Source organism: Glycine soja, chromosome 2 (assembly GCF_004193775.1).
Source record: "Glycine soja cultivar W05 chromosome 2, ASM419377v2, whole genome shotgun sequence".
NCBI classification, from domain to species: Eukaryota; Viridiplantae; Streptophyta; class Magnoliopsida; order Fabales; family Fabaceae; genus Glycine; species Glycine soja.
This window is the reverse complement of record NC_041003.1, coordinates 14,649,503-14,676,223: the sequence shown is the minus strand read 5'-3', so window position 1 is coordinate 14,676,223 and position 26,721 is coordinate 14,649,503. Positions and strand designations below refer to the sequence as shown.

General features: G+C 33.7%; 2 protein-coding genes and 1 pseudogene across 2 annotated transcripts; 2 read left to right on the top strand and 1 right to left on the bottom strand.

The window, feature by feature from the left end:
- The first annotated feature begins 618 nt into the window (after positions 1 to 618).
- Positions 619 to 9,564, top strand: LOC114389549 (phospholipase A1-Igamma1, chloroplastic-like). Its single transcript, XM_028350248.1, has 3 exons — positions 619 to 1,061; positions 6,804 to 7,601; positions 9,058 to 9,564. Exons 1-3 carry the CDS (start codon positions 661 to 663, stop codon positions 9,254 to 9,256), a joined length of 1,398 nt encoding a protein of 465 aa, XP_028206049.1. The 5' UTR covers positions 619 to 660; the 3' UTR covers positions 9,257 to 9,564.
- A 407-nt stretch (positions 9,565 to 9,971) lies between these two features.
- LOC114373060 lies at positions 9,972 to 11,691 on the bottom strand (annotated as a pseudogene).
- Positions 11,692 to 15,344: 3,653 nt separating this feature from the next.
- LOC114389540 (phospholipase A1-Igamma1, chloroplastic-like) lies at positions 15,345 to 24,240 on the top strand. The gene is made up of 3 exons (XM_028350236.1): positions 15,345 to 15,787; positions 21,530 to 22,327; positions 23,734 to 24,240. The coding sequence occupies exons 1-3, from the start codon at positions 15,387 to 15,389 to the stop codon at positions 23,930 to 23,932; spliced, it is 1,398 nt and encodes a 465-aa protein (XP_028206037.1). The 5' UTR covers positions 15,345 to 15,386; the 3' UTR covers positions 23,933 to 24,240.
- The last annotated feature ends 2,481 nt before the right edge of the window (positions 24,241 to 26,721 follow it).

Here is a 26,721-nt window from a genome sequence, read left to right as displayed (position 1 = left end):
GACATTGAATATCATCAAATTAGTACATTTTCGAAGGGAATAAATTTTTCAGATCAGAAATGTACTCGATACCATTTCTAACGGTTACTTACTACAAAATGAAACTCTGAAGACATGTGACAAAAATATACATAAGAAGTTAGGAATCAATATAATATGCAACTTCATAGCTGAGAACATGTGACGATACTTTTCCTATTTTATTACATATTTGCCACGTTGAGCCATTTTGCATGCACATTAATTTACATTGAAAGTATGTGTGCCTGGCTATAGTTTAAAATTTGGCCTTCCATCAAGCTGTTTATCCATCATCTTCAAATTTAATAGTTTTCCAGAACCCACTCGTTAATTTGGTGGATGGTATGCACCTTTTTGTGACACGTTGGGGGTGGAGCTGGCATGCTGATGCTGTCTCTGCTCATAATTTGGTGGATGGTATACATCTTTTCACAACCTTTTTTTCTTTTATTCTTTTGTGCACGTGTTATGTATGAATATTGCTATGCTTGCTTGCTATATACTCCATTTTCTTGCATGCAACTACCAATTACGTAAGGTCGTCTTTATTATGGAGTATATATATATATATACCTACGAGACTTCATTTTTAATTAAGTTATAATATATCCAATACATTGTTATACTATCGACGACATTATGGCTGCTTCATTCTCAAGCATGCTCATTATTCCCTCTTCCAAAATAAGCTACGAAGCTAGCTTGGGAGGATTAAGCTTCCACAACTTCCTAACAGCAAAATCACCACCTCTGAAGCGAAACCAAAAGTCAATAAAAGTTGTTACACGCGATAACCACTCACCCCTGGTCGACGACCTCATGATAGAAGTACAAGAACATGAACATGAACATGCAACGCTGCATCAGAAAGATCTCTCAGAAATGTGGCGCCAAATCCACGGTGAGAAGAACTGGGAAGGGCTTCTAGACCCCATGGACCCTCTTTTGAGGTCGGAGGTGATCCGCTACGGCGAGCTGGCGCAGGCCTGCTACGACGCCTTCGACTACGAGCCATTCTCTAGGTTCTGCGGCACATGCAGGTTCAATAAAGCTTGTTGGTAGTTGATTAGATGATAGTTTAAGAGAATTATTTTAGAAAGAAGGCTATATCATTGATTTCTTGGATTTATCAATTACAACATACCAATTGCCTATTTATAGGCTCAAGTCACCAACCTCTCAATGGTGGTGAACGTTTCTACATTACTTTAGGTCTTTCTAGAGTTTTCATGATAGATTAGTATCATGATAGTTCTAGATTCTTCTATCTTATACATACATTTATAGTTCTAGATTGTTCTACCATATTCATATACATTATAGTTCTAGATTGTTCTACCATATTCATATACACTATAGTTCTAGATTATTCTACCATATTCATACATATTATATTTAAGAATATTCTAGAAATTTGTAGCAATTTCAACACTCCTCCTTGATGCAAATTTCTGTGACTTCGAGCATAGCTCGTAATTCTTCAAATCTTGGTCTCGACAAAGCCTTCGTGAATATGTCTGCAATTTGATCTTCTGTTTTGCAGTAGTCGAGTTTGATCTCTTTAGTTGTTTTAGCTTCTCTGATAAAGTGATACTTGATTGCTATGTGTTTTGTTCTGTTGTGATGAACTGGATTCTTCGCCATTGCAATTGCTGATTTGTTGTCGCAGTTGATTTTAGTAGGCTTATCTTGTTTTTCTCCCATGTCTTCAAGTATCCTACGAAGCCATATAGTTTGACTCGTTGCTTTAGCAGCTGCCACGTACTCTGCTTCTGCTATTGATTGTGCTACTGTAGCTTGCTTCTTCGACGCCCAAGAGAACATTCCCGATCCTAGTGAGAAAGCATAGCCAGATGTACTCTTCATGTCATCTGCCGAACCTGCCCAATCACTGTCGGTGTAGCCAAGTAATTATGAGTTGGTTTCGGTAGTATACCATATACCGAACTCTTTTGTTCCTTGTAGATACCTCAAAATTCTTTTTCCTGCTCCAAAGTGTATTTGACTTGGGCTTTGCATGAATCTTGATAGAAGACTTGTAGCATACATTATGTCAGGCCGTGTAGCTGTCAAATATAGGAGGCTTCCAATTAGACTTCGGTATTTGGATGCATCAGCTTCTGGTGCTCCATCATTCTTCTGTAGTTTCTCATTTGTTATGAGTGGAGTAGCAACAGGTTTGCAACCATACATCTTGAATTTTTTAAGTAAGCCTTCTGTGTATTTCTTTTGCGAGATGAATATCCCTTTATTTCTCTGACTTACCTCTATGCCGAGGAAGTAACTCATCAAACCAAGGTCGGTTATCTCAAAGGTATTCATCATGTCTTCTTTAAACTCCATCATCATCTTAGTATTGTTTCCCGTGTAGATAAGATCATCTACATATAGAGAGAGTAAAAGAGTGTACTGCCCTTGAGACTTGATGTAAAGTGTAGGCTCACTCTTGCTCCTCCTGAATCCACGATCCATGAAATATTGATCGATTCTGCTATACCATGCTCGAGGTGTTTGCTTCAAACCGTACAGTGCTTTTCTTAGTTTTAACACTTTGTTTTCTTTGCCTTCAGACACGAATCCTTGTGGCTGCTCCACATAGATCTCTTCTTCAAGTACGCCGTTAAGGAAGGCGAATTTGACATCTAGTTGATGGATACTCCATCCTTTTTGTGACGCAAGAGCTATTAGAGCTCTTATGGTATCAAGACGAGCTACTGGTGCAAATGTCTCATTGTAGTCAATTCCGGGTTGCTGTGAGTAACCCTTAGCTACAAGCCTCGCTTTGTGTTTCTGTATGGTGCCATCAGGGTTGAGCTTTGTCTTATAGACCCACTTAACCCCAATGATATCTTTTCCATGGGGATGATTTACTAACTCCCATGTGTTGCTTTTCTTGATCATCTGTATCTCTTCTTCCATTGCCTTGACCCATACTTCCTGCTTTGACGCTTCTTCAAAGCTTCCAGGTTCAAGTATGGCCAAGTTACAGGTTTCATATATGTCCACCAAAGATCTTACTCGTCTTGGAGTAGACTCTGGTGATGATAGTTCTTGATCTTGTTGTTGTGGTGGAGGTGGAAGTGGTTCACCTGGGTCTTCTTCCTCATCTTCTTCTTGAGGTAGTTGAGCGGGTATAAGAACGTTCTTCTCCACTTTTTCTTCATCCCAATTCTATGAAGCATATTCATCAACTTCAACATCTCGACTGATGACGAGTTTCTTAGTTTGCAAGTTGTAGACACGGTAGCCCTTAGAGATATTGCTATACCCAAGGAAGATACCTCGTATAATCTTGTCTTCAAGCTTGTGCCTCTTCACGTCTGGAATATGAATGTAGCATATAGATCCAAAGACCCTTAGGTGCTTTGCTGATGGCTTCTTCCCGTTCCAAGCTTCAATTGGAGTCTTGTCTTTTACAGACTTAGTTGGACATCTGTTGAGTATGTAAACAGCAGTGTAGACTGCTTCAGCCCAGAATGTGTTAGGTAGTCCCTTCTCCTTGAGCATCGATCTAGCCATCTCCATAACTGTGCGATTCTTTCTCTCGAACACTCCATTTTGTTGAGGAGAATATGCGACTGTAAGTTATTGCTCAATGCCTTCATCCTCACAAAATCTTTCAAACTCGCGAGAGGTGTACTCTTTGCCACGATCACTTCTTAGTACTTTTATCCATTTTCCACTTTGATTTTCAACAAGGGCCTTGAACTCTTTGAATACTCCAAAGACTTCTGATTTTTCTTTTAGAAAATATACCCATGTCATTCTAGAGAAGTCATCAATGAAGAGTATGAAGTACCTATTGTTCCCATGTGATGGCGTCCTCATTGGTCCATAAACGTCTGTATGTATCAGCTCCAATAGATCTTTCGCTCTCCATGCTCCGCTTGTTGAGAAAGGAAATCGGTGTTGCTTACCAAGAAGATATCCTTCACACACTTCATTGTTCTCCTTTGTGCTTGGAAGATCTCTCATCATGTTCTTCTCATGTAACAACTTCAAGGCATGTGAGTTGAAGTGGCCAAATCTTCGATGCCATAGCCATGAATAATCAACTTGTACCTTCATGGCAATGTTTGTTGCATATTTTAAATTTAGAGGGAAGCTTCTATTGCTCTTATTCATCTTTACTTGGGCTATCTCAGACCTTTTATTTTTGTTGTCTAAGATTTTGCATACACCTCCTTCAAAGTGAAGTGTGTAGCCTCTCTCCATCATTTGGCCAATGCTTAGAAGATTTTCTTTTAGGCTGGGAACTAGTAAGACATCATGGATGAGTCGCGTACCTTTATCTGTCTCCACCATGACAGTGCCTTTGCCTTTTGATTTAACCACACTTCCATTTCCCAGTCGAACTTTGACTTTGACAGACTCATCAATACTTTTGAAAATAGTCTCATCCTTGGCCATGTGATTGCTACATCCACTATCCAAGTACCAGTTTCCTCCCTTTTCTTTTATTGAGTCTTGAGTGGCGTAGAACATACATTGTTCTTGATCATGCTCCTCTGCGATATTAGCTTGATGCCTATTTTTGTTGCGACAATTTTTCTCTACGTGCCCGAACTTCTTGCAATGGTTGCATTGTGGCATATTACGAAACCAACAATTTTTCTCTGCGTGGCCTTGCCTTTTGCATATATTGCATGGAGGATTTTTATCTGTTTTGTTCTTAAGGAAATTCCTAGAACCTTCTCTTCTTCTAGAAGTTTCTCCATAATTTTTCTTTCCTCCATTTTCTTTGTTTTGGGGCTAAAATTTAAACTTCGACTGGAAGACATTTTCAATTGTATCTTCTTTATGCCTATACAGTCTTTGCTCATATGCTTCAAGAGAGCCCATAAGTTTTGTCTCTGATAGAGTGGACAGATCTTTGGTTTCCTCAATCGTTGTCACGATTGGGTCAAACTTTTGGGGCATAGTAATTAGAATTTTCTCAACAATTTTCTTGTCAAGAATATCTTCCCCAAAAGCTCTCATTTGATTAACTATTCCTTTAACTTTAGAATAGTAATCTTTAACTGTCTCGGACTCCTTCATCTTCAATAGTTCAAAATCTCTTCTTAGAGATTGAAGTTTAACGGCACGTACCTTAACACTTCCTTGAAACTCCTCCTGCAATGTGTTCCACGCTTCTTTGGCAGTCTTAGCTCCCATGATTCTTGGGAAAATTGGATCAGTCACCGCTTGTTGCAAGGTGAACAACGCCTTTGAATTTTTCTGTTTATTTTTCTTCAACTCTTTTTCTTGAGATGCATTAAGAGCTGAAGTATCTGCGGGAATGGTGAAGCCTTCTTCTACTATGTCCCATAAATCTTGAGATGAAAAATATGTTTCCATTTTAACACGCCAGAAATCATAATTTTCACCATTGAAGATAGGAACAGAAATAGTTGACGATTGAACAGTGTTATCCATAGCTTAGAAAAAATATTATTAGAGTGGGTTAATAGTACAAAGGAAATTTTTGAAGTAGTTGGGAGGATTTTGGAATGGTAGGTAGGTAATATAACTACGCCCAATGTATGACCGAACGTAGCTCTGATGCCACTGTTGGTAGTTGATTAGATGATAGTTGATAGTTGATAGTTTTAGAGAATTGTTTTAGAAAGAAGGCTATATCATTGATTTCTTGGATTTATCAATTACAACATACCAATTGCCTATTTATAGGCTCAAGTCACCAACCTCTCAATGGTGGTAAACGTTTCTACATTACTTTAGGTCTTTCTAGAGTTTTCATGATAGATTAGTATCATGATAGTTTTAGATTCTTCTATCTTATACATACACTTATAGTTCTAGATTGTTCTACCATATTCATATACATTATAGTTCTAGATTGTTCTACCATATTCATATACACTATAGTTCTAGATTATTCTACCATATTCATACATATTATATTTAAGAATATTCTAGAAATTTGTAACAATTTCAACAAAGCTAAACATACATATTATGTCTCTTCTATTTCATTTTTTCTTCATCTGTTAGGCAAATGTTTGATAACCCCACACAATAGTATTCTAGTGAGAGAGAGAGAAAAAAAAAAGTAGTTTATAGTGTGATGGAAAGAGAGATGAAAAAAAAATGAGGTGGTTAAAATTAGGAGTTCATATATCACTACTCTATTTGTTATCATATCAATTAGATTTTTTTAAAATATTTGATTGATATCTAACAAGTTATCCAATATCTAAGGGGAGAGAAAAATATGACTATGATAGAGTTTATGATTTCATAAGTAAAGAGTTATAATAAGTTACATATATCTCTCATAAAATATAAAATTTAAGAAAATTATATATATTTTTATTGAGGTTTAAAAAAATTATACACTCTTTGTTTATTTTTAAAATTTACACAAATTTTTTAAATGTTGTATAAGTATTTGATAAAAATAAATAAAGTGAGTTGATAATCTTGATTAAAAAAAATGTAAAATAATAAGTTTTGATTTGGATACTCGAAATATATTAAAGTATCTTTTAATCAAAATTATTAATATAAATAATTTGATGAATAAGTTTTGATTTGGATACTCTAAATATATTAAAGTATCTTTTAATCAAAATTATTAATATAAATAATTTGTTATCATCAAATGTTTATATAATATTTAAAAAGTTTGTGTAAGTTCTAAATACAAAAACAAAAACATGTATAATTTTCTTGAAATCCAGGAAAACACGAGTAACTTATTCTTACTTTTATTATTTTTTTCTATATCTCGTATTTCCATCTAAAACTAGGGTATGTTTATCACTACTCTCGTGCAGGTTCGAGGAGGAGAAGTTCTTCTCCTCCCTGGGCATGACCCACCACGGGTACAAGGTGACGCGCTACATCCACCTCACGGCCAACACCGACTTCCTCCTAAAGTGGTTGATTCACTCGAAGTGGCCAACGGCGTGGAGCAAGGTGAACTGGGGCGGATATGTGGCAGTTTCGGACGACGCCACGAGTCGCCGCCTCGGGAGAAGAGACATCGTGATTGCATGGCGGGGGACGGCCACACACCTGGAGTGGGTGGAGGACTTCAAGACTAGCCTCACACCTGTATCATCCAAGGGCATCCCGTGCCACGATGATGGGGTTAAGGTCGACAATGGGTTCTTAGATATGTACACGGGTAAAGATGAGACATCAGAATACTGCCAGCACTCGGCGAGAGATCACGTTCTAAGGGAGGTGAAGCGGTTGATGGACATGTATAGTGAGGAGGAAGTGAGCATTACGGTGACGGGGCATAGTCTGGGGAGTGCTTTGGCGATTTTGAGCGCTTATGATATTGTCGAAAAGGGGTTGGACAGGGGTGTGCCAGTTTCGGTGATGTCATTTTCTGGTCCCGCGGTTGGGAACAAGTCTTTCAAGAACAGGTTGAATAGGCTTGGGGTAAAGGTGTTGAGGGTGATCAACGAGAATGATTGGGTGCCCTGGTTGTCTCCTTGGTTGCCTCCTTTTTCATACTGCCATGTTGGAGAGGAACTCAAGTTGGACAACAACAAATCGCCGTTTCTGAAACCCGATAATAATTGTGCCCATAACTTGGAGGTTCTTCTGCATTTGCTCGACGGGTTAGTTTCATTTGTTTCTTGGTTACTCCATTCTCAACCCATGTATAACTAAAAAATCTCCTTATATTTTTAACTTAAATATAAATATATTTAATTAATCTCATCATATTTAATAATATTATTCTTAAAACTCTCTTCATTTAATTTTATTTTTTATATAAGAACTTTATTTTATTCTTAATATAAAATTTCAATGAAACACATTTTAAAAATGATCTTATTTTTTACTTCAAATTTATAAAATTAAATAGTTTCAACTAACTTTCATAATTTGTAAAAATAATTATTTTTGTTTATAAGTAAGTCAAGAAGTATTAAAGAGTATCTCCAATAAATGATCTTGCAAGAAGATCTCAATCTTAAATCCTGATTTTGTTAAGATTTATTATTAGAGTATGATGTTTCATTTTCACATAAAAATCCCATTGTTGTAGAAGAAATGTCAAAATCTAAACCCATTTAGGAACAAAAGATGATTTTATACTCTCTCCCTCTCCATAAAATTGATCTATTCTGGTAGGACATACAACAAGTAGTTTAAAATCTCAAGATGAGATTTATTATTGAAGTTAAAAATAGAAGAGATCTTGAAAGTCATATCATATTATAGGTTCATCACAAAGTAGATAACATCTCAAAATGATATCTTCTATTGAAGATGCTCACTACATTTGTCACTGAATATAAGATTATTTTAACAAATTCACATTATTCAAGAAAATTTATTAATTTAGTTAATAATATTAAATTTGATAGTAATTATTATTATTTTTTCAAAATTATCATTAAAACTATTGGACTCATCATCTCTCTCTTTCTACTTAATTATTTTCTACCTTATTAATTAATGTATGTTAATCTTCTTCTCTAGTTATTATAACAAAGAGAATGTATTTACTTTTTTAATGACTTAAATATGCTTTTGGTTCTTGTAAGTTAATATTTTTTATTTTTGGTCCTTATAAATTTATATTTTTATTTTAGTCCTTGCAAGTTATAAGTTGATATTTTTTCAATTTTGATCCCTGTAAGTTTTTTTTTGTGTGTATATTTTTAGTCTTTGTAAGTTTGTGATTTTTCAATTTTAATCCATTTAAGATTTTAATTTTTTTATTTATAGTTTCTTTAAGTTTGTGCTTATAAAGATCAAAATTAAAAAAATATAAATGTATAGAGACAAAAAATAAAAATAAAATACCTTAAAGGGACTAAAATTGAAAAAATAAAATATAAACTTATAGAAGTAAAAAACATATTTAAATTTTTTTTTAATTCATAACCTATAATTTAATACGTAACGTAGCTAATAATATATATATATATATATATATATATATATATATATATATATATATATATATATATATATATATATATTAGTGGAGTTTTCAATTACTAATTAGGCATGAAATTAATTAATTTTTGGCTTGGCTACACCTACACCTCATGCATGCAGATACCATGGAGAGCGGGGGGAATTCATGCTAGCGAGTGATAGGGATCATGCTCTGGTGAACAAGGGAGGTGATTTCCTGAAAGAAAGTTACTTGGTTCCACCAAACTGGTGGCAAGATGAAAACAAGGGCTTGAAGAGGAGCTCAGATGGACGCTGGGTACAGCCTGAGCGAACAATTGAGGTCGACGGTTACCCTTAAGATATGCATGCAGCATCACCTTCTCACCCAACTGGGTCTCCATCTTTTTCATTTGATATATATATATATATATATGAATTAATTAATATATATTATTGGAGGAGGAGAATGCATGTGTGTTGCAGTTATTATAGTACTATATATTGATATACAAGTGTGTAAGGATTATTATTATGCATGTTTATGGTAAGGGTTGCCGCCTTTATGTTCTGTTTTTTGCGTATACATGCACGCTAGCTGCTTATGCCTTGTTGGTAATGGATGTTAACGTTTATTTATATCACCTTATTAATTAGGCATATGCCTTATATGTGCTTAATTAGGTGATGATACTGTGATAGTACGTATAAGTTTTCAATTCAATAAAATTTTCACTTATCCAAAAAATAATAAAAGTATAAGGATTCTGTAATTAGCTAGCTAGATCTACAAGGTTTTAAAATACGTATTTCTCGGCCCAAGATTGCGTATTCAGTTTTATCGCTCTTAATTGGTTTAGAGTTATTGGAGTTTAACTGAATATATTCTTAGAAAAATGTGTGGTTGTATCTTGAAAGCTTAAAAATGAGATTTCACTATATTTATAATGTTCATTTTTTCTAGGGAGCTAAAGCTGTTTTTGGAATCTGTAATGTGTTTAGATGTTAAATAGGAGAAATTATTAAGTCCCATTAATTTTTTTCTCATTAACTACAAAGTATGAGTATGTATCATATAAAAAGATTGATCAAGACTATAACTTGTCATCAAAGAATAATAGTACAAAAATTTGCACAATTTCAGGAGCATCTTCTCCACACATATGCAAACCTAGAACTTCATTTGTTTTTGCACAGACTACTAATTTCATAAAAACCCGGTCTGGAAGCCCAGAGAGAGTAGCTTTCAGCGGCCTAAAATTTGCAGTGAAGATGTCAATATCTCCATATTGTTGTACGGCCTGTGCAAATCACCAAAATGTTAGCAAAACATTCATCTGTACAATTCATTAAAATATTCAGAAGACCATTCGAAAGCATTAGAACCGGACACTGCATAATTCTCTCACCTGTTCCTCAGTAAGACCAACTTGTCCAATTGGTGGTTGAGAAAATACAGCAGAAGGAACAGCTCTAGATAATAAGGAATATAACAGAATCAGTTGGGAGGCTATGAATTACTAAAACACAGCAGAGAAGCTACGATGAGTTCCATCAAATTTCATGGGCATGTTCCGGAATATGAGTGATTGTTAACGTTGGGGAAACAGAAAGGTAGAACATAAATATATGCACTAACAAATGATTAAAGAGATGATTTACTAGCAACACAGTTTGACACTTTTTCAACAGTTTCTGTATTATTGAATACTGGGTGCAATCCTATATGGATCCCAGTATCATTATACAAAACCTAATAAGCAATCCTTATTGTCACAGGATAACTTTTTCCCCCTATCAGTTCTTTTACAAATTGATAATCAATTATATTTGTTTAAGAAACCCGTCTGTACTCCAGCTTAATGCAAAATAAAAAGTTAAAAATAAACTTTAGTTCAGCATGATGCATTATGTATATATATATATTTTTTTTTGCTCGGCATTATGTATATAATACCTATAATCAGGTTTTTTGGGTTATCCTGAAACAGCGTTTTTACTAATGCTTCTCCCTCCATCAAAGCAACTGGGGTGAGATTTATCCTGTTTGTAACATCTCCAACTGCCCAAATTGAAGAAACTGATGTTTGAGAGTATTCATCAACCTGGGTTGAAGAAGAGTTTTAGGAAGTATAAGTGAGACAAAGATCATATGAATATATATTAAATAGAACCAGTGATAAGCTTAAACTACCTCTATAGCTCCATCTTTAGCTAGTTTCACTCCAACAGACTCCAGGCCTATGTTCTGCAGTGAAATTGCAGTTCATAAATATATTCACTATGTTTTTATCTCTTTCTGTTCTATGTATATAAATAAGAAGACGGTTGCAAAGGAGAAATTTAACCAAATATTTTATGAATACGCAACCCTTTAGGAAACTGCACCAAATAAGAAGCATGTGCAAAATCCACCAGAGTTCAAAAGTTTCCAACCTTTTATAAATACAGAAATTAGCATGTGGAATCAACACAGAATTATTCAAAGATAATTAAGCATGCAACTGAAATTATAATGTTTGAGGAGAGACATTTTAAGTGAAAGTGAGCTTAGGGAAGATATTGGCACTTAATAGAATAAATAAGACAATAAATAAAAAAACTATTCCTATTAATCTATTTAATAATGTAAAATGTTAACATGATTTTTCAATTGACCGTGCAGTTGTGGCCCTTCTTCGGGAGGCCGCAGCGGCCGCAGTTGTAACTGCCGCGCTTCTTGCCACACTTGGCGGCATCAGCGGCGTCTCTTCCGTGAGCGGGTGGGAGAGCGGCGGGGATGGGAGGATGATCCATAGAATGGGATAATGGAGGATGTGCCAAGGCAAATATAAGAATCGCGCGGGAGAGTTGGCACGCTTTTTTTGTGTCAATAGTAACACATTCGTTAACATCAGTTTTTTTACAGAAAACCGATATTAACTTTCAACAGTAACACATTCGTTAACATCGATTTTTTGTAAAAACCGATGTTAACATTCAACATTAATATACATTTTTTGGGTGTAATTCATATTAGCAACATCGGTTATTTATATAATCGATGTTGGTAATTTTACGTTAACATCGTATATTAATGTTGAATGTTAACATCGGTTTTTTCATAAAACCGATGTTAACTTTCAACAGTAACACATTCGTTAACATCGATTTTTTGTAAAAACCGATGTTAACATTCAACATTAATATACATTTTTTGAGTGTAATTCATATTAGCAACATCGGTTATTTATATAATCGATGTTGGTAATTTTACGTTAACATCGGTTTTTAAAAAACCGATGTTAACGATAATACTATCAATGTCGGTACTTTCAACATCAGTTCAAAATAAATAACCGATGTAGAAGTCATAAATAACGATAATACTATCAATGGATTATTAATTTCTGGGCATGCATATGGTGTTGGTAATTATTGCCCCTAATTTAAGTTCCTATATTGATTGGGAGATCATCATTCATCAGATCATGTGAGTCATATATATATATATATATATATATATATATATATATATATATTATAAGCCGTGTTATATTGGTGAGAATTCGAACTACTAATATTTTCTAATTAAACATGTTTGTTGACAAACTGACAATATTATATTGGTTGAAATATATTACATTTAAATCAAACTGGATTACATTTTGTAAGAAATAAAAAAAAATTGCATTATTCCTATTCAAAACTTTTGTTGTCGGGTCCACATGCAATGGTACTTGCAAGAAGTTGTCCTTGGGAAGGCCAGGAAGTCCCTGGTGACTGATGAGTATAGTTGGCAATCGGATCAATCCAACTCAAACTCAATAAATAGCTCGTAAAGTTTGATATAAAAGTAGCCCGCATGTTTTCAAGAAGATTAAATAATAATATACTATTAATTAGTTGTAACTTCTGTCACTATTAGGCGAGAAAGGGGTAGATAGTAGTATGCATTGATTATTTTAAGCATGCAACTCATCATGATATATGAACAACCTAATACTATAATGCTAGTTACACTTATAAAAAGATGGCCATTTCGTGGATGGAAAGGGATAGATAGTTAATTATTATAAGGACTCAATATTTTTAATTTTTAATTAATTAGTCACGCATGCGTCATCATCTTGTGTTCATAGATAATATAATAGATATAATGGTACAGTACAATAGATATGTAGAAGATAAGAATGGGACATGCAATGCATCATAAATTATTAACTGGTGCCATGCATGGGATTTCATTATTCAAGTACTTTACCTAGGCCTTCATAATTTGCTTGATGATGCTTAATAATATTAGATACCATGGAAAGGGTGAAAGGTTCGTGCTAGAGAGTGGTAGGGATCCTGCTCTGGTGAACAAGGGATGTGATTTCCTGAAAGACCATTACTTGATTCCACCAAACTGGAGGCAAGATGCAAACACGGGCATGATCAGAAGCAATATTGATGGACGCTGGATGCAACCTGAGCGACCAAAGCTTGAAGATCACCCTGAAGACATGCATCACCATCTCACCCTACTGGGTCTGGCTTCATCTGATATATGAATTAATATCGAAGAAGGAGAGTACATGTGTGTTTACAGTTATTGGACGGAGAGAAATCTATAGAGCTTGCCAGGGCAAATTAAGCTGCTACTAAGACCTGGATTAATTTATCAGTGAAACATAATTTGTGCATGGCTGCATGGATCCTGACCAAAATAATCATGTGACTGGATAAAGTTATAATAGTCATTTTTATTAGTGTTTTTCTCCAATGCCTTCGCATTTCACGGGCATGGATTCCCTCCCATATACATATATTTAATTTAATTTAATGGCATTTTTATTAGTGTTTTGTTTCAATTTAAATTCTTTAAAAAATTTGTTTTACTTAGTTTTTTTATTAAATAATAACGGTAAATGATTACATAATTATAATAGTGATATTAACATTTCATCAACTTGTTACATCGTTAAAAAGGATCATTATATTTTTTTGTCAACTTTACATATTTTTAAATTCTCATTTTGTTCAAAGCGTTCATGATGTCAAACTAATTCTTACAAAAAATCTGAAAATACATTTATAAGATTAAAAAAAATAAAGAACTAAAGTAAGGAAATAAAATATTATTTAAGTCTTTTTTACTTTGCCTTGACTTTTATTCTTTAAAACAAATTAGAATACTTATTGGTATCATCCTTGGTGGATCACATGTCTACTCTCTATTTATTTGGTATTAGACAAAGTAACTGACTAATTAAGGTTGTTTGAGAAAATAAGTTAGTGAAGTGTTTGATGAATAAATATTTATTATATAAGTAATTATATATATAAGTTAATTTCATAATCAAACAAGAATATAGTTAAATTCTTTCATATAAGTTGTAAGTTATTCTCATGAGTTCTTGTTAAGCGTTCTTTTGATTGTTAAACAAAAATAATTGATTTTTATTAAAATACGCTAATTGATATCTTGTTAAGCGTTCTTTTGTGTTCTCTCCATCTGTTTCAAACTATTGCAATGTAATCTTCTTGTCATAGTCATTGTATAGTTTAAAAGTTGGCCTTCCATCAAACCGTTTATCCATTACCTTCAAATTTAATAGTTCCATGGAGTAACATTACTCTAATTCTTCCACCCGTGTGATGGATAGCATACACCTGTCGGTGACATTAATTAAGTAAATTTGGTAGAATCTGATTTCGAGGAACATCAAAAATAAATTTGTAAAAAAATGTTAAGTCTAACTTTTTTTGGAGGTTTGAAGGAGTATTTTAAGAAGATCAGAGGTGCAAAGGTGAAAGTCCTAAAGTAATGTCTTCATCAAAATCTATCTACAAGAAATAATGTTGAAGACATTGAATATCATCAAATTAGTACATTTTCGAAGGGAATAAATTTTTCAGATCAGAAATGTACTCGATACCATTTCTAACGGTTACTTACTACAAAATGAAACTCTGAAGACATGTGACAAAAATATACATAAGAAGTTAGGAATCAATATAATATGCAACTTCATAGCTGAGAACATGTGACGATACTTTTCCTATTTTATTACATATTTGCCACGTTGAGCCATTTTGCATGCACATTAATTTACATTGAAAGTATGTGTGCCTGGCTATAGTTTAAAATTTGGCCTTCCATCAAGCTGTTTATCCATCATCTTCAAATTTAATAGTTTTCCAGAACCCACTCGTTAATTTGGTGGATGGTATGCACCTTTTTGTGACACGTTGGGGGTGGAGCTGGCATGCTGATGCTGTCTCTGCTCATAATTTGGTGGATGGTATACATCTTTTCACAACCTTTTTTTCTTTTATTCTTTTGTGCACGTGTTATGTATGAATATTGCTATGCTTGCTTGCTATATACTCCATTTTCTTGCATGCAACTACCAATTACGTAAGGTCGTCTTTATTATGGAGTATATATATATATATACCTACGAGACTTCATTTTTAATTAAGTTATAATATATCCAATACATTGTTATACTATCGACGACATTATGGCTGCTTCATTCTCAAGCATGCTCATTATTCCCTCTTCCAAAATAAGCTACGAAGCTAGCTTGGGAGGATTAAGCTTCCACAACTTCCTAACAGCAAAATCACCACCTCTGAAGCGAAACCAAAAGTCAATAAAAGTTGTTACACGCGATAACCACTCACCCCTGGTCGACGACCTCATGATAGAAGTACAAGAACATGAACATGAACATGCAACGCTGCATCAGAAAGATCTCTCAGAAATGTGGCGCCAAATCCACGGTGAGAAGAACTGGGAAGGGCTTCTAGACCCCATGGACCCTCTTTTGAGGTCGGAGGTGATCCGCTACGGCGAGCTGGCGCAGGCCTGCTACGACGCCTTCGACTACGAGCCATTCTCTAGGTTCTGCGGCACATGCAGGTTCAATAAAGCTTGTTGGTAGTTGATTAGATGATAGTTTAAGAGAATTATTTTAGAAAGAAGGCTATATCATTGATTTCTTGGATTTATCAATTACAACATACCAATTGCCTATTTATAGGCTCAAGTCACCAACCTCTCAATGGTGGTGAACGTTTCTACATTACTTTAGGTCTTTCTAGAGTTTTCATGATAGATTAGTATCATGATAGTTCTAGATTCTTCTATCTTATACATACATTTATAGTTCTAGATTGTTCTACCATATTCATATACATTATAGTTCTAGATTGTTCTACCATATTCATATACACTATAGTTCTAGATTATTCTACCATATTCATACATATTATATTTAAGAATATTCTAGAAATTTGTAGCAATTTCAACACTCCTCCTTGATGCAAATTTCTGTGACTTCGAGCATAGCTCGTAATTCTTCAAATCTTGGTCTCGACAAAGCCTTCGTGAATATGTCTGCAATTTGATCTTCTGTTTTGCAGTAGTCGAGTTTGATCTCTTTAGTTGTTTTAGCTTCTCTGATAAAGTGATACTTGATTGCTATGTGTTTTGTTCTGTTGTGATGAACTGGATTCTTCGCCATTGCAATTGCTGATTTGTTGTCGCAGTTGATTTTAGTAGGCTTATCTTGTTTTTCTCCCATGTCTTCAAGTATCCTACGAAGCCATATAGTTTGACTCGTTGCTTTAGCAGCTGCCACGTACTCTGCTTCTGCTATTGATTGTGCTACTGTAGCTTGCTTCTTCGACGCCCAAGAGAACATTCCCGATCCTAGTGAGAAAGCATAGCCAGATGTACTCTTCATGTCATCTGCCGAACCTGCCCAATCACTGTCGGTGTAGCCAAGTAATTATGAGTTGGTTTCGGTAGTATACCATATACCGAACTCTTTTGTTCCTTGTAGATACCTCAAAATTCTTTTTCCTGCTCCAAAGTGTATTTGACTTGGGCTTTGCATGAATCTTGATAGAAGACTTGTAGCATACATTATGTCAGGCCGTGTAGCTGTCAAATATAGGAGGCTTCCAATTAGACTTCGGTATTTGGATGCATCAGCTTCTGGTGCTCCATCATTCTTCTGTAGTTTCTCATTTGTTATGAGTGGAGTAGCAACAGGTTTGCAACCATACATCTTGAATTTTTTAAGTAAGCCTTCTGTGTATTTCTTTTGCGAGATGAATATCCCTTTATTTCTCTGACTTACCTCTATGCCGAGGAAGTAACTCATCAAACCAAGGTCGGTTATCTCAAAGGTATTCATCATGTCTTCTTTAAACTCCATCATCATCTTAGTATTGTTTCCCGTGTAGATAAGATCATCTACATATAGAGAGAGTAAAAGAGTGTACTGCCCTTGAGACTTGATGTAAAGTGTAGGCTCACTCTTGCTCCTCCTGAATCCACGATCCATGAAATATTGATCGATTCTGCTATACCATGCTCGAGGTGTTTGCTTCAAACCGTACAGTGCTTTTCTTAGTTTTAACACTTTGTTTTCTTTGCCTTCAGACACGAATCCTTGTGGCTGCTCCACATAGATCTCTTCTTCAAGTACGCCGTTAAGGAAGGCGAATTTGACATCTAGTTGATGGATACTCCATCCTTTTTGTGACGCAAGAGCTATTAGAGCTCTTATGGTATCAAGACGAGCTACTGGTGCAAATGTCTCATTGTAGTCAATTCCGGGTTGCTGTGAGTAACCCTTAGCTACAAGCCTCGCTTTGTGTTTCTGTATGGTGCCATCAGGGTTGAGCTTTGTCTTATAGACCCACTTAACCCCAATGATATCTTTTCCATGGGGATGATTTACTAACTCCCATGTGTTGCTTTTCTTGATCATCTGTATCTCTTCTTCCATTGCCTTGACCCATACTTCCTGCTTTGACGCTTCTTCAAAGCTTCCAAGTTCAAGTATGGCCAAGTTACAGGTTTCATATATGTCCACCAAAGATCTTACTCGTCTTGGAGTAGACTCTGGTGATGATAGTTCTTGATCTTGTTGTTGTGGTGGAGGTGGAAGTGGTTCACCTGGGTCTTCTTCCTCATCTTCTTCTTGAGGTAGTTGAGCGGGTATAAGAACGTTCTTCTCCACTTTTTCTTCATCCCAATTCTATGAAGCATATTCATCAACTTCAACATCTCGACTGATGACGAGTTTCTTAGTTTGCAAGTTGTAGACACGGTAGCCCTTAGAGATATTGCTATACCCAAGGAAGATACCTCGTATAATCTTGTCTTCAAGCTTGTGCCTCTTCACGTCTGGAATATGAATGTAGCATATAGATCCAAAGACCCTTAGGTGCTTTGCTGATGGCTTCTTCCCGTTCCAAGCTTCAATTGGAGTCTTGTCTTTTACAGACTTAGTTGGACATCTGTTGAGTATGTAAACAGCAGTGTAGACTGCTTCAGCCCAGAATGTGTTAGGTAGTCCCTTCTCCTTGAGCATCGATCTAGCCATCTCCATAACTGTGCGATTCTTTCTCTCGAACACTCCATTTTGTTGAGGAGAATATGCGACTGTAAGTTATTGCTCAATGCCTTCATCCTCACAAAATCTTTCAAACTCGCGAGAGGTGTACTCTTTGCCACGATCACTTCTTAGTACTTTTATCCATTTTCCACTTTGATTTTCAACAAGGGCCTTGAACTCTTTGAATACTCCAAAGACTTCTGATTTTTCTTTTAGAAAATATACCCATGTCATTCTAGAGAAGTCATCAATGAAGAGTATGAAGTACCTATTGTTCCCATGTGATGGCGTCCTCATTGGTCCATAAACGTCTGTATGTATCAGCTCCAATAGATCTTTCGCTCTCCATGCTCCGCTTGTTGAGAAAGGAAATCGGTGTTGCTTACCAAGAAGATATCCTTCACACACTTCATTGTTCTCCTTTGTGCTTGGAAGATCTCTCATCATGTTCTTCTCATGTAACAACTTCAAGGCATGTGAGTTGAAGTGGCCAAATCTTCGATGCCATAGCCATGAATAATCAACTTGTACCTTCATGGCAATGTTTGTTGCATATTTTAAATTTAGAGGGAAGCTTCTATTGCTCTTATTCATCTTTACTTGGGCTATCTCAGACCTTTTATTTTTGTTGTCTAAGATTTTGCATACACCTCCTTCAAAGTGAAGTGTGTAGCCTCTCTCCATCATTTGGCCAATGCTTAGAAGATTTTCTTTTAGGCTGGGAACTAGTAAGACATCATGGATGAGTCGCGTACCTTTATCTGTCTCCACCATGACAGTGCCTTTGCCTTTTGATTTAACCACACTTCCATTTCCCAGTCGAACTTTGACTTTGACAGACTCATCAATACTTTTGAAAATAGTCTCATCCTTGGCCATGTGATTGCTACATCCACTATCCAAGTACCAGTTTCCTCCCTTTTCTTTTATTGAGTCTTGAGTGGCGTAGAACATACATTGTTCTTGATCATGCTCCTCTGCGATATTAGCTTGATGCCTATTTTTGTTGCGACAATTTTTCTCTACGTGCCCGAACTTCTTGCAATGGTTGCATTGTGGCATATTACGAAACCAACAATTTTTCTCTGCGTGGCCTTGCCTTTTGCATATATTGCATGGAGGATTTTTATCTGTTTTGTTCTTAAGGAAATTCCTAGAACCTTCTCTTCTTCTAGAAGTTTCTCCATAATTTTTCTTTCCTCCATTTTCTTTGTTTTGGGGCTAAAATTTAAACTTCGACTGGAAGACATTTTCAATTGTATCTTCTTTATGCCTATACAGTCTTTGCTCATATGCTTCAAGAGAGCCCATAAGTTTTGTCTCTGATAGAGTGGACAGATCTTTGGTTTCCTCAATCGTTGTCACGATTGGGTCAAACTTTTGGGGCATAGTAATTAGAATTTTCTCAACAATTTTCTTGTCAAGAATATCTTCCCCAAAAGCTCTCATTTGATTAACTATTCCTTTAACTTTAGAATAGTAATCTTTAACTGTCTCGGACTCCTTCATCTTCAATAGTTCAAAATCTCTTCTTAGAGATTGAAGTTTAACGGCACGTACCTTAACACTTCCTTGAAACTCCTCCTGCAATGTGTTCCACGCTTCTTTGGCAGTCTTAGCTCCCATGATTCTTGGGAAAATTGGATCAGTCACCGCTTGTTGCAAGGTGAACAACGCCTTTGAATTTTTCTGTTTATTTTTCTTCAACTCTTTTTCTTGAGATGCATTAAGAGCTGAAGTATCTGCGGGAATGGTGAAGCCTTCTTCTACTATGTCCCATAAATCTTGAGATGAAAAATATGTTTCCATTTTAACACGCCAGAAATCATAATTTTCACCATTGAAGATAGGAACAGAAATAGTTGACGATTGAACAGTGTTATCCATAGCTTAGAAAAAATATTATTAGAGTGGGTTAATAGTACAAAGGAAATTTTTGAAGTAGTTGGGAGGATTTTGGAATGGTAGGTAGGTAATATAACTACGCCCAATGTATGACCGAACGTAGCTCTGATGCCACTGTTGGTAGTTGATTAGATGATAGTTGATAGTTGATAGTTTTAGAGAATTGTTTTAGAAAGAAGGCTATATCATTGATTTCTTGGATTTATCAATTACAACATACCAATTGCCTATTTATAGGCTCAAGTCACCAACCTCTCAATGGTGGTAAACGTTTCTACATTACTTTAGGTCTTTCTAGAGTTTTCATGATAGATTAGTATCATGATAGTTTTAGATTCTTCTATCTTATACATACACTTATAGTTCTAGATTGTTCTACCATATTCATATACATTATAGTTCTAGATTGTTCTACCATATTCATATACACTATAGTTCTAGATTATTCTACCATATTCATACATATTATATTTAAGAATATTCTAGAAATTTGTAACAATTTCAACAAAGCTAAACATACATATTATGTCTCTTCTATTTCATTTTTTCTTCATCTGTTAGGCAAATGTTTGATAACCCCACACAATAGTATTCTAGTGAGAGAGAGAGAAAAAAAAAAGTAGTTTATAGTGTGATGGAAAGAGAGATGAAAAAAAAATGAGGTGGTTAAAATTAGGAGTTCATATATCACTACTCTATTTGTTATCATATCAATTAGATTTTTTTAAAATATTTGATTGATATCTAACAAGTTATCCAATATCTAAGGGGAGAGAAAAATATGACTATGATAGAGTTTATGATTTCATAAGTAAAGAGTTATAATAAGTTACATATATCTCTCATAAAATATAAAATTTAAGAAAATTATATATATTTTTATTGAGGTTTAAAAAAATTATACACTCTTTGTTTATTTTTAAAATTTACACAAATTTTTTAAATGTTGTATAAGTATTTGATAAAAATAAATAAAGTGAGTTGATAATCTTGATTAAAAAAAATGTAAAATAATAAGTTTTGATTTGGATACTCGAAATATATTAAAGTATCTTTTAATCAAAATTATTAATATAAATAATTTGATGAATAAGTTTTGATTTGGATACTCTAAATATATTAAAGTATCTTTTAATCAAAATTATTAATATAAATAATTTGTTATCATCAAATGTTTATATAATATTTAAAAAGTTTGTGTAAGTTCTAAATACAAAAACAAAAACATGTATAATTTTCTTGAAATCCAGGAAAACACGAGTAACTTATTCTTACTTTTATTATTTTTTTCTATATCTCGTATTTCCATCTAAAACTAGGGTATGTTTATCACTACTCTCGTGCAGGTTCGAGGAGGAGAAGTTCTTCTCCTCCCTGGGCATGACCCACCACGGGTACAAGGTGACGCGCTACATCCACCTCACGGCCAACACCGACTTCCTCCTAAAGTGGTTGATTCACTCGAAGTGGCCAACGGCGTGGAGCAAGGTGAACTGGGGCGGATATGTGGCAGTTTCGGACGACGCCACGAGTCGCCGCCTCGGGAGAAGAGACATCGTGATTGCATGGCGGGGGACGGCCACACACCTGGAGTGGGTGGAGGACTTCAAGACTAGCCTCACACCTGTATCATCCAAGGGCATCCCGTGCCACGATGATGGGGTTAAGGTCGACAATGGGTTCTTAGATATGTACACGGGTAAAGATGAGACATCAGAATACTGCCAGCACTCGGCGAGAGATCACGTTCTAAGGGAGGTGAAGCGGTTGATGGACATGTATAGTGAGGAGGAAGTGAGCATTACGGTGACGGGGCATAGTCTGGGGAGTGCTTTGGCGATTTTGAGCGCTTATGATATTGTCGAAAAGGGGTTGGACAGGGGTGTGCCAGTTTCGGTGATGTCATTTTCTGGTCCCGCGGTTGGGAACAAGTCTTTCAAGAACAGGTTGAATAGGCTTGGGGTAAAGGTGTTGAGGGTGATCAACGAGAATGATTGGGTGCCCTGGTTGTCTCCTTGGTTGCCTCCTTTTTCATACTGCCATGTTGGAGAGGAACTCAAGTTGGACAACAACAAATCGCCGTTTCTGAAACCCGATAATAATTGTGCCCATAACTTGGAGGTTCTTCTGCATTTGCTCGACGGGTTAGTTTCATTTGTTTCTTGGTTACTCCATTCTCAACCCATGTATAACTAAAAAATCTCCTTATATTTTTAACTTAAATATAAATATATTTAATTAATCTCATCATATTTAATAATATTATTCTTAAAACTCTCTTCATTTAATTTTATTTTTTATATAAGAACTTTATTTTATTCTTAATATAAAATTTCAATGAAACACATTTTAAAAATGATCTTATTTTTTACTTCAAATTTATAAAATTAAATAGTTTCAACTAACTTTCATAATTTGTAAAAATAATTATTTTTGTTTATAAGTAAGTCAAGAAGTATTAAAGAGTATCTCCAATAAATGATCTTGCAAGAAGATCTCAATCTTAAATCCTGATTTTGTTAAGATTTATTATTAGAGTATGATGTTTCATTTTCACATAAAAATCCCATTGTTGTAGAAGAAATGTCAAAATCTAAACCCATTTAGGAACAAAAGATGATTTTATACTCTCTCCCTCTCCATAAAATTGATCTATTCTGGTAGGACATACAACAAGTAGTTTAAAATCTCAAGATGAGATTTATTATTGAAGTTAAAAATAGAAGAGATCTTGAAAGTCATATCATATTATAGGTTCATCACAAAGTAGATAACATCTCAAAATGATATCTTCTATTGAAGATGCTCACTACATTTGTCACTGAATATAAGATTATTTTAACAAATTCACATTATTCAAGAAAATTTATTAATTTAGTTAATAATATTAAATTTGATAGTAATTATTATTATTTTTTCAAAATTATCATTAAAACTATTGGACTCATCATCTCTCTCTTTCTACTTAATTATTTTCTACCTTATTAATTAATGTATGTTAATCTTCTTCTCTAGTTATTATAACAAAGAGAATGTATTTACTTTTTTAATGACTTAAATATGCTTTTGGTTCTTGTAAGTTAATATTTTTTATTTTTGGTCCTTATAAATTTATATTTTTATTTTAGTCCTTGCAAGTTATAAGTTGATATTTTTTCAATTTTGATCCCTGTAAGTTTTTTTTTGTGTGTATATTTTTAGTCTTTGTAAGTTTGTGATTTTTCAATTTTAATCCATTTAAGATTTTAATTTTTTTATTTATAGTTTCTTTAAGTTTGTGCTTATAAAGATCAAAATTAAAAAAATATAAATGTATAGAGACAAAAAATAAAAATAAAATACCTTAAAGGGACTAAAATTGAAAAAATAAAATATAAACTTATAGAAGTAAAAAACATATTTAAATTTTTTTTTAATTCATAACCTATAATTTAATACGTAACGTAGCTAATAATATATATATATATATATTAGTGGAGTTTTCAATTACTAATTAGGCATGAAATTAATTAATTTTTGGCTTGGCTACACCTACACCTCATGCATGCAGATACCATGGAGAGCGGGGGGAATTCATGCTAGCGAGTGATAGGGATCATGCTCTGGTGAACAAGGGAGGTGATTTCCTGAAAGAAAGTTACTTGGTTCCACCAAACTGGTGGCAAGATGAAAACAAGGGCTTGAAGAGGAGCTCAGATGGACGCTGGGTACAGCCTGAGCGAACAATTGAGGTCGACGGTTACCCTTAAGATATGCATGCAGCATCACCTTCTCACCCAACTGGGTCTCCATCTTTTTCATTTGATATATATATATATATATATGAATTAATTAATATATATTATTGGAGGAGGAGAATGCATGTGTGTTGCAGTTATTATAGTACTATATATTGATATACAAGTGTGTAAGGATTATTATTATGCATGTTTATGGTAAGGGTTGCCGCCTTTATGTTCTGTTTTTTGCGTATACATGCACGCTAGCTGCTTATGCCTTGTTGGTAATGGATGTTAACGTTTATTTATATCACCTTATTAATTAGGCATATGCCTTATATGTGCTTAATTAGGTGATGATACTGTGATAGTACGTATAAGTTTTCAATTCAATAAAATTTTCACTTATCCAAAAAATAATAAAAGTATAAGGATTCTGTAATTAGCTAGCTAGATCTACAAGGTTTTAAAATACGTATTTCTCGGTCCAACATTGCGTATTCAGTTTTATCGCTCTTAATTGGTTTAGAGTTATTGGAGTTTAACGGAATATATTCTTAGAAAAATGTGTGGTTGTATCTTGAAAGCTTAAAAATGAGATTTTACTATATTTATAATGTTCATTTTTTCTAGGGAGCTAAAGCTGTTTTTGGAATCAATATATGTAATGTGTTTGGATGTTAAATAGGAGAAATTATTAAGTCCCATTAATTTTTTTCTCATTAGCTACAAAGTATGGGTATGTATCATATAAAAAGATTGATCAAGACCATAACTTGTCATCAAACAATTATAGTGAATCACATGCATCATGAAACAACTGATTTTACACATCTTATAGATATAAGATCATAGAAGAAAATTCTCATTAATTATCATAACTAACAAGTATGTTCTTTCGTTACATAAGATTGTTATTTAATTTTACATTTTTTAGTATCTCCAATTCGAAAATTACTTTTTTTATAGTGTAATTGTAGCATTTTTAATAATTAGAGGATTTGAATAAATTTTTTAATGATCAAAAGAGAATTAAATAAACTTTTAATTATAATTAAAGGACAAATTATATAATTAAGCCCTAAAAAATATAGCATCCTAATTTGAAAGACTAAAAACGTGAGTCTTTTGTTTAATGAATGACAAGCATAAATATGTCATTATCTAACTTAGGGAATTAAAATAAAAACTAAATAGCATTAAGAGAATAATATCATAAACCTATCCTACAATTTAACCACTTATTTTTTATTTGTTTTGGGCCTGGCTGTGCCCATTCTATCAGTCTGTTTGTGCACCACCAAGAAGGATGGATAAATTGTGCATCAGGAAATTGCAAATTAGAGATGAATAACGTTATATATGTTTAGAAAAGAAAAATATTATTCACGCGCGCTGACCTCTGGTTGTCTTAATTCCAACTACTTGAAAATTCAATACAGAAATCAAATAAAGGTAGGTCTAGTTGGGGATGAGAATTTTATTAGTGAATAATTTGTATTAATGTTCTTTAAGCCTTGAGGTCTGACTTCATTCTGATAAGTCCTGATACTTAACTCACTTAAACTAAGATTCAAAATGAAAAAAAATTGATACAGAAAAGATTATTTAAAATCAAATTCCCTAAATTTCCTCTTATTTTTGTATATGAAAGGACTGGCAAGGGAAAATGAGTTAAATTACAAATGGCAAATAATAGCAACAAAAATTCCACTCGCCTTTTCCAGGCTCTCAACTGTAATAATTACGTTCTGTATTTGGGGGGACACATGCACGCTGCTTATGCCTTATGTTAATTTATATCCACCTTATTATTAGGCATGCCTTATGCTATACTTAGGTGATAGTATGAGGTTTCAATAAAATTTTCATTTATCCAAAAAATAGAAGTGCAAAGATTCTGCAAGGTAGATCTACAAGGTTTTTATAATACGTATTTCTCAATAAAAAAAAATTAAGTTGATAGTTTTATTGGAGTTATAAGATTTGTCTAATGATGAAAAGAGAAAAGAGGAAAAAAAATCATTAATTCAAAAATTAATAATTAATAACTGATATTTTTCAATAAAAAAAAAACATAATTTTATTGTTCTTAATTGGTTTAGAGTTATTGGAATTTAGCTGAATATATTTGTATATAAAAAATAGAAATTTCACTATATTTATAATGTCCATTTTTTTCTGGAGAGTTAAAGCCGTTTTTGGAATTTGTCGGTACTACTGCAAATTATTTTTTATGCTCTTAGATAGGTTGGATTGTATATGAATAGTTTGAATGAATTATTTGATCTTTTATCTTATTTTTTATTTGTTAAAGAAATTCAATTGAATGATTTATTTCATATTTTTTAATTTAATTTAATCATTCAATCAATTTATTTAAGATAGGCATCATTAATTATTTAAAAATGTACTTCTTTTGTTAAAAATAAAATTGAGGAAAAAAAGGAGAAAACTATATCAAAAAAGCTCATTTTAAATTATCAACAACATCAATATCTTAAATAAAGTGAAAGAACAAATAAAAAAAGATAAATGACTAAATAATTTAAAAAAAATGAAGAATTAAAGTGAACAAAAAATAAAATAAATAATTAAATTAAACTTTTAAAAAAATAAAAATCTAAAATAAATAAAATAATAAGATAAAAGAACAAATATGTTATTTAGCCCATTAAATAACTGTTCGCAATAAATTACAACTATACAAGAGATATCATCTAACTTAAAAAAATTAAAATAAAATAACGAAATAATATCCTAAACGGCTAAACCATCCTATAAAATGCTTTAACCACTTAATTTTATATCTTAGACCT

Bases quoted from the DNA above. Each gene is read 5' to 3' on its own strand.
- LOC114389549 (XM_028350248.1), top strand. From the start codon at position 661: ATGGCTGCTTCATTCTCAAGCATGCTCATTATTCCCTCTTCCAAAATA. The intron at 1,062-6,803 runs GTTCAATAAAGC...ACTCTCGTGCAG, and splicing joins AGGTTCTGCGGCACATGCAG to GTTCGAGGAGGAGAAGTTCT. The intron at 7,602-9,057 runs GTTAGTTTCATT...TCATGCATGCAG, and splicing joins CTTCTGCATTTGCTCGACGG to ATACCATGGAGAGCGGGGGG.
- LOC114389540 (XM_028350236.1), top strand. From the start codon at position 15,387: ATGGCTGCTTCATTCTCAAGCATGCTCATTATTCCCTCTTCCAAAATA. The intron at 15,788-21,529 runs GTTCAATAAAGC...ACTCTCGTGCAG, and splicing joins AGGTTCTGCGGCACATGCAG to GTTCGAGGAGGAGAAGTTCT. The intron at 22,328-23,733 runs GTTAGTTTCATT...TCATGCATGCAG, and splicing joins CTTCTGCATTTGCTCGACGG to ATACCATGGAGAGCGGGGGG.